Raw genomic sequence first — 8,920 nt, forward strand, 5'->3', positions numbered from 1 at the left:
GTTGGAATGCCAATACCGCGCCCTGCCTACGAACCAACGGACAAGGCATTGGCAAGGCTGCAGACTTCGCCGTTTGTTCCAGCGATTGAAAACGCGCCCCTACCATCAGGCTTCCTTCAGCCAAAATTCACTACATATGAAGGAAAGACGGACCCCTACTCACACTTGAGCCACTTTCGCCAAGTCATGGCTGTATACAGGCGAAACGAGGCCTTAATGTGCATACTCTTCCCGTCTAGCCTTGGCGACCTAGGCTTGATTTGGTTCGAGAAACTTCCTGAGGGCAGTATAGCCTCTTGGGCGCAATTGGCAGAAGCCTTCGTGACAAGGTTCCGAACTAACACTAAAACCCCGGTGGAGATCGATCAGCTACTCAAGTAGGTGTTGCATTGAAGTAGATTAATTCCACCTTTTTCTCTTTTTAAATTTGATTTTTCTCTTGAGCTTCTTATGGCCTAGATTTAGTAGCAAACTATTGAGATCTTGAATTTTTGCTAATTTTTCATTATGACATTGCTTTTATGGGACCATTGAATTATCTTATTAATTTTGGAAATGTTTTGTTGATGTTTTAAATTTCTTGATCATTTCTTAATACCTCAAGAAATATTTTTTTCCATGAGTCGTTGGTTTTTGTACTTATGTGAAGTTTACTTTGTCATGCAGACAAAAAATGCAACATGATTAGTTGCTCCAGCTATTGCCGCGAGTTTTGGTGCCTTAACACATACATTGGGCATCCTCGTCCCTGTGATAGGAGCAAGTGGATTATGTGTAGTTTTAGATAATCTCTTAATAGTAGTTAATATGTTTAGAAAGTTAGATACGCATAGTTTTGGATGGTTTAAACTTTTTGTACAATTTAGAACTTAAGGATGTAGTTTTCGAATGTTTAGAATGTATAGACAATTGTTGAATGTTTATAATTTATGGATATAGTTTCCTTTTAATGTTTCAAACAATATTTTTGTGGTTGATTGATATTATGTGATGCTTGTTTGTAATATTTGTTAGATTGTGCAAAATTGGTCAAATCGAACCTGTTGAATTTAAAAATAAAAAAATAAAAACTGCATATTCTACGGCAGGCATAATAAGTCGTATTACATATTTTACGGCGCGCAATCAGCGTCGTTATTTGTCTCACCAATTAACGGCGTGCAAAAGTAGTCGAAAAAATAGCGACGTACAAAATCTGTCGTTAAATAGTTTTTAACGACGTACTCTAGCATGTCGTAAAAAAAGTAACAACGACGCATAAAATCTGTCGTTAAATAGTTTTTAACGGCGTACGAAGCATGTCGTTGAAAGTGAATGAATTTCCATGACTGGTCATAATATGACGCGTGTTGCAAGTCGTAGAAGGGTTTTAACGGCGTGCATTGCGCGCCGTAGAAACCTTTTTTTTTTGTAGTGTATGTTCCAAATGCAAGACATTTTGAACTTACTTCCCAAATTCAAATCGTTTTGAAAAGTCGTGTTTTGAGTTCTGGTTTGAAATCTTGTTTTGAAAACACGATTTCAAAATTTTTTACAATAAGTTAATCAAATCAGTAGATTACAATTCGAAAACATGACTCTGAGTTTGAAGTCGTGTTTTCATGTTATCAAAACACGAGTTCTCAAAACAATAAAGCAAGATAGATTTGAAAAGTAAGTTCAAAACTACTTCAGAGTTTTGGAAATGGCATGAATTTAGTAAAAATAATCCGGCTATTCGTTATACTGTTTCTGGTCAATGGGCTAAACTGTTTGGTGTAATTAGGGTGGTGCAAAGAAGGTGACCATTTCCGCCCCAAGTAAGGATGCCCCTATGTTTGTTGTGGGTGTTAATGAGAAGGAATACAAGCCCGATCTTGACATCGTCTCCAATGCTAGCTGCATTACAAACTGTCTTGCTCCCCTCGCCAAGGTTACACTGACACCAATTTAGAATCGGCTAGAATTGTTGGCTTAGTTAAAATTGGTGCATTGCTTTGCTTAAAATTTTCTATTTCAACAATTTTGCCAGGTTATTCATGATAGGTTTGGCATTGTTGAGGGTCTTATGACTACTGTTCACTCCATCACTGGTAAGTGCTTACATGGTTAGGTTGTTGCTTCGGGATATGATTTGTGATATCTTTTTCAATTTTCTCTCTTGTAAATCGTCACCTAGCCACTCAGAAGACTGTTGATGGGCCATCAAGCAAGGATTGGAGGGGTGGAAGAGCTGCTTCCTTCAATATCATTCCCAGCAACGCTGGTGCTGCAAAGGTAGTCAGCAAATTATGTAAATGACACTGTCCTTATGTGTGAAAATTGTTGCCTGTATTTGATTTGATATCAATATCATTTGAGACGCGGAGTGTCAATGTGGTACTGTATTTTGTTCTGTTTTGTTCACTTTCATATTCTTATGGTGTTGAACTTTTTGATTAATTTGCATGTGTGTTTGCTTTCTTCTACTCTAACATGCAGTCGGAAAAGTTCTGCCAGCACTGAATGGCAAGTTGACTGGAATGGCTTTCCGAGTTCCGACAGTGGATATTTCAGTTGTGGATCTCACTGTGAGGCTTGAGAAAGGAGCTTCTTACCAGCAAATCAAAGATGCGATCAAGTGAGCGTTTATAGTATTCCTTCAAACTAGATGCATTGTTTTATGTATTAGACAATCAAACTGAGATGCCTAGTAGATTTGTTTGATTGTATTTGTTTTTCAGAACAATAACACTTTAGTATGAAGTTTCTTTAACTGCCAATTCTCGTTTAGTGGTTGGGTTTTACTTCTGTTTTTTTCTGATCTTTGATTCTGTTTCTTGGTTAATTTCAGGGAGGAGTCAGGGGGCAAACTCAAGGGGATTATGGGGTACACTGAAGATGACGTTGTCTCAACAGACTTTGTGGGTGACAGCAGGTAGATTGTCCTACTGTTCTTTCCTTCCTAATGTTCTGGCTGATTAGGTTTGTGGGCAACACTCAGTGGATGTGATCTCATGAAATTGTTATTGAATTTGTGTGTTTTATGTAGGTCATGCATCTTTGATGCCAAGGCTGGGATTGCTTTGAATGAACATTTCGTGAAACTTATTGCTTGGTATGACAATGAATGGGGTTACAGGTAATTTCAGTACTCTATTTTACTCGCGTCGCTTGCACACAACGTTGCGTCGTCCCTTGACACAATCTTCTATGCTTTTGCAGTTCACGTGTGGTTGTCTTGATTGTGCACATGGCTTCTGTTCAAGCCTGATGCTAATCTCATGAGATGATAGAGGGTGACTTCGTTTTGCTTGTGTCGTACTGGTTAGTGTTTTAGGTCCCCTGAGGTTTTGGTTTGGAATAAACTGCGCAAGAGTCTTGTGTAGTCTTGTTTTGGATGTTTACTTATGGAGTCTTTGTGTTATCTTTGTTTCCCTTGCGTTCATAGGAAAAATAATCGAAAATTCTATAATATATGAAAAGTTGGTATAATATATTTGAGGAGTGTTTATTATAATCAATTGTTATTTTCCTGTAAAAGCTTTATTTACTATAGTTTTAGGATATGAGTTGGGTTTGGAATGATATTGAAATTTTCATATTCAATGATAACAATTTTTTGTGAGCTTTTGTGCCTTTCTGTATGCTCGGCTAGAGGACCACCAAAGGTTAAGCCTTCATATGAAATGTTAAGAAGGTTACAAGCTTATTGATGTATTCTCTACACATCTAAACTTTTTTTGTATGGTTCTGATGTGTAATCCATACCATCATGTCTTCGGTGGCGTGGTTTTAAGCATAGAAAGGATTGAGTTGGATTTTGTTCGATTTATTAGTTAACTTTTGCTGGTAAAAAAAGCAGGGAAGAAGAGGGAGAGTTAATTCAGTTGTGGTCAAAATGTTGTTTTACATTGTGTGAAAAGTGTGGTTTTACATTGTGTGAATTGGTTAACAAATTCATTTTCACACCCACCTTACTCTTTATTTTCTTCTTCTGTTTGATTGATGTCCGTGAAGCTGGATGGTGCAAAGGGTCTATTTGGTATAGCTTATACCTTCTTGCAAGGTGGACGTTGATAATTAAAAAGTAAAGAGCAAAGTTAGAAATATCATTCTCTCATTTTTTTTTAATAATTAGCTTTTTAAGTTATTTTTACTTAATTGCACAAAGCACTAGAACACAAAGTTTTAAATAAATAAATAAAAATTACAAGCAGTCTTTGTTGCACCAAATAGAGATTAACATTTTATCAAATAGAAATCAACATTTGTTTGCACGATCATAAAAACGGAAAATTATTTGATACTTTAGGATTGTTATGTGTCAGTGTTTCTAATTAATCATCAATTGTCATGCCTCATGTTACTCTCCTCATTGATAGAAATCAGTGAATTTCACTCTTTCCATCAATCACATTCAATTTAGGGTACCACATAGTGACACTTGAAACACCAAATGACTTCTCACAAGATATTGAATGCAACGTTTTGAAAAATGAATCAAACTAGCCAATTATGGTTATTAAACAAACTTCCCATTGTCCACCTCAGCAGTCTTATCATGGAGAAATCCTTGACAGCTGGAAAGGCCACACATGCTTTTCAAAAAATATAAAAAAATTTAAGGTAAATTACAAATACAATATCTGAGATTAGATTGAAATACGAATTACTTCCTATAGTTTTAAAAATTACATTCTAACTTCTGAAATTTCTAATTTCATAACAAATTACCCATTTTATTAATAAATCATCAAGTCAATTAATAGTTTTTAATGGTGTTAAAAATATGTTTCTATTAATAATTCAGGTAATTTTATTATTATACAGGAGAGCAATTATAAATTTCATTTTTTTAATTAATCCTGTTAAATAAAAAATTCTAATAAGGGGGTATTTGTAATTTTTCAAACCACAGGGAACAATTTGTATTTTAAGCAAATTTCAGGAGTGTATTTGTAATTTACCCAAAAATTTAATGCCATAAGAAAAAATTACAAAACTAACTTGTATAAAAACTAACTGTGGTACTACATGTATCAATTAGTGTATCAACTAGTGTACTAACACTAGTTATGACATTATTATTAGCCTCACTCATTATACAAATTACAAGTACCAAAAATCTCTTAAATTATGCTATATCATCAATTGGTACATTAATTAGTACACAATTGATGCATATAGTATTATTCAAAAACTAATGACGCTGAAGTGAATTTATCAAAGTAAATAATATACCGAGATGATTGTTAATTGTAAAAATATTACCCTATATTATTTTAGTGAGAGATTCTTTATGAATTTTCTATAACAATTTTTTCTCTTTTAAAATTTTGCATTCGCTTAATATATCAAAAATGAGACAGTAAAAATTGACAACCCAAAATTATTAATAAAACCGAAATTGTAAGGCTAATTTCAAATTTCATGTAAAAAAAATCAATGGATCAAAAACATTTTTTTATTCTTTTGTTATTTTTACTTTGGATCAATATGCTAATCTCGTTGATTTTGTAATACAATTGATTTGGGAAAAGTCATTTTTTAAAGCCAAATTAATGTTCCTAAATTTTATTGCTTTAAATAGAGCCTTCAATAGTTTGTTATTAGAGCTGCTTAATATAACAATTTTGGTGCAAAAGTGATTCTTCAATAATTTGCCATTGGAGCTGTTAAATTTGGCAAATGCCAAATGTGTCAATTCATCCAAAACGAACTGTATCCTTCCTTTTTTTTCTTTTTTCCCTTCCTTTTTCATCCTTCCCAGCAAACCAACCGCGGTTGACAAGCTCTCTGTTTCTGCATAACTCAGCAAAATTTCATCCACCGGTCGACCACCCGGTCTTTCGGTTGATCGACCAGCCAAGACAGTTGTCCAACCTCGGCTTCAGTTGGGATTTGTCAAAAAGGCTTTGTATCATTGGAGCACTATTGCTATAATTTGACAATTTGCTATTATAGTATGTCTTTGGAGATGCTATAATAACATTTACCATTAGAGATGCTCTTAGATTTAGTATTTATGTAAAATTGTGAAAAATACAAATTTTTGCACCTTTTTTTTTTCTTTTTATTTATTTATTTATTTTTTGTACTCAGACTTAGGATGGCCAATTATTTTGAGCTTCAAATTGTATGAAATTGTGTGCATTTGCCAAAGTTCATCTCAAATTTAATACGGACTTTTAAAATTTTCTCCAATTATACACAAAATTTGAAAATATGTTATTTAAATTTTAAAAACATTCCATCTGTGTTTGAGTTGCTCGGATTAGATCTGCCTAAATTTAACTCCTACATGTATAGAATGATTTGCTGGTGATTATTGATATATATGGTTTGATATAAATTTTTTTATTTTTTTATTTTTTTATTTTAGGGTTTAGGATTTAGGATTTAATTTTTAAAATTTAATTTTTTTATTTTAGAGTTTAGGTTTAATTCTTAAATTATTTATTTATTTTTTGATATTTTTGCTACCAAAACAAGCTTATAGTATGGGTCGGAAGCTCAGGCTCAACAGGCTGATTTATAATTGGGCCATATTTTTAGTCCAATCTCCTTCCTTGTGATTTTGTGAAAAAAATGTATTTATAAACTTCTCATTCAATGATCGATTTTAGAACTCCATTTGTTTATTATTACATGTAATCGGGACGGTTTAATGCGGTTTATCTTAATTGATTATACTTTTTTTTATTCTAAAAGTTTTTGACAAATTATTTGATTAAACTTTTGCTTTTAATTTATTATGTAAAAATAATTTAAACTAAGAAATGAATACTTTAATTTTTATTTTTGATTATCAATTTTTAATTTATAATAAGTTGCACTGAACAAATTCGTGTTGTTTCATTTTGAGCTCATGTTTGATATATGACATGTCGAAAATATATATATGGTTTAGAAATATAAAGTATATGAATATATATATGGTTTGATATAAATTTTTTTATTTTTTTATTTTTTTATTTTAGGGTTTAGGATTTAGGGTTTAATTTTTAAATTTTTTTTTTTTTATTTTAGAGTTTAGGTTTAACTCTTAAATTATTTATTTATTTTTTAATATTTTAGAGTTTAAAAAAACATAGTAACAACATGAGAGAAAAAAAAAAAAAAAAAATGGTGAAACTGTGCCGTTTTACGGCACAGCAGGATCAGCAGGAAGGGGGTGAACTGACTAAGGAAAAGAATCAAGTCGCGGCGATGATGCCGCCAATCACCATGAAATCCGCGACGTATGAGGCTTCCTTCCATCTCAGCTTCCCGCCGTCTGGTATAGTTGAGCCATACGGAGGTAATTTTGAATTTATTTTTATTTTTATTTTTATTTTCTGAGTTTCATATATAGGGGAGGGGAGGCAGCGATTGAAAGGGGAGGGGGAGGGGGAAGGAGCTTTGATACAGAGGGAGGGGGAGGGAGCTTTCATAACGCCACCGCCAATACCTCCTCCACCACCACCACCACCACCAACTCCTCCAATAGCACCACCACTACCTACACCACCACCGATACCCCCGCCAGTACCTATACCACCACCAACGGCCTCCTCCAACACCACCACTACCACCTATGCCCCCACCAATACCACCACCGCCACCACCAATACCTCCTCCAACACCACCACCACCACCTATACCACCACCAACGCCTCCTCCAACACCACCACCACCACCACCACCAACACCTCCTCCAACACCACCAACACCTCCCCCTATTCCACCACCAATACCCCTGCCACCACCTATACCACCACCAACACCTCCCCTTATTCCACCACCACCACCACCACCACCACCACCACCACCACTCAGCGAGGGGAGTGGAGTGAGGGGAGGGGAGTGACGTGAGTGAGGGGAGTGACGGGAGGGGAGGAGAGGGGAGTGACGCGAGTGACGGGAGGGGAGTGACGGGAGTGACGGGAGGACGCAAGTGAGGGGAGTGACGGGAGGGGAGGGAAGGGGAGTGACATGAGTGAGGGGAGTGATGGGAGTGACGTGAGGGGAGGGGAGTGACGGGAGTGTCGTGAGGGGAGGGGAGTGATTTGAGGGGAGGGGAGGGGAGTGAGGGGAGTGACGTGAGGGGAGTGACGGGAGTGACGTGAGGGGAGGGGAGTGACGGGTGTGACGTGAGGGGAGTGAGGGGAGAGGAAGGGAGTGACGGGTGTGACGTGAGGGGAGGGAAGTGTCGGGAGTGACGTGAGGGGAGGGAAGTGTCGGGAGTGACGTGAGGGGAGGGAAGGGGAGTGACGTGAGTGAGGGGAGTGACGTGAGGGGAGTGACGGGAGGGGAGGGGAGTGAGGGGAGTGACGTGAGGGGAGGGGAGTGAGGGGAGTGACGTGAGTGACGTGAGGGGAGGGGAGTGTCGGGAGTGACGTGAGGGGAGGGGAGTGACGGGTGTGACGTGAGGGGAGTGAGGGGAGAGGAGGGGAGTGACGGGTGTGACGTGAGGGGAGTGACGTGAGGGGAGGGGAGTGTCGGGAGTGACGTGAGGGGACGGGAGTGACGGGTGTGACGTGAGGGGAGTGAGGGGAGAGGAGGGGAGTGACGGGTGTGACGTGAGGGGAGTGACGGGAGTGACGTGAGGGGAGGGGAGGGGAGTGACGGGAGTGACGGGAGTGACGTGAGGGGAGTGAGAGGAGGGGAGGGGAGTGACGGGTGTGACGTGAGTGACGAGAGGGGAGTGAGGGAAGGGGAGGAAAGTGACGGGTGTGACGGGAGTGACGTGTGTGACGGGAGTGACGGGTGTGACGGGTGTGACATGTGTGACGGGAGTGACGGGTGTGACGGGAGTGACGGGTGTGACGGGAGTGACGTGTGTGACGGGAGTGACGGGTGTGACGTGTGTGACGGGAGTGACGTGTGTGACGGGTGTGACGGGAGTGACGTGTGTGACGGGAGTGACGTGTGTGACGTGAGGGGTGGGTTGGGGGGGTGGGGGGGTTGGGTTGGGGGG

General features: G+C 38.4%; 1 protein-coding gene across 1 annotated transcript; it reads left to right on the forward strand.

Annotated features, from left to right (window-relative positions):
- The first annotated feature begins 1,769 nt into the window (after positions 1-1,769).
- On the forward strand, positions 1,770-3,478 carry LOC145807945 (glyceraldehyde-3-phosphate dehydrogenase, cytosolic-like). Its single transcript, XM_082907003.1, has 7 exons — positions 1,770-1,912; positions 2,012-2,072; positions 2,159-2,272; positions 2,461-2,599; positions 2,813-2,896; positions 3,011-3,100; positions 3,184-3,478. Exons 1-7 carry the CDS (start codon positions 1,814-1,816, stop codon positions 3,230-3,232), a joined length of 636 nt encoding a protein of 211 aa, XP_082763129.1. The 5' UTR covers positions 1,770-1,813; the 3' UTR covers positions 3,233-3,478.
- The last annotated feature ends 5,442 nt before the right edge of the window (positions 3,479-8,920 follow it).

Source organism: Camellia sinensis, chromosome 14, assembly GCF_055761805.1.
Source record: "Camellia sinensis isolate YWXY chromosome 14, ASM5576180v1, whole genome shotgun sequence".
In the NCBI taxonomy this organism is placed as follows: domain Eukaryota; kingdom Viridiplantae; phylum Streptophyta; class Magnoliopsida; order Ericales; family Theaceae; genus Camellia; species Camellia sinensis.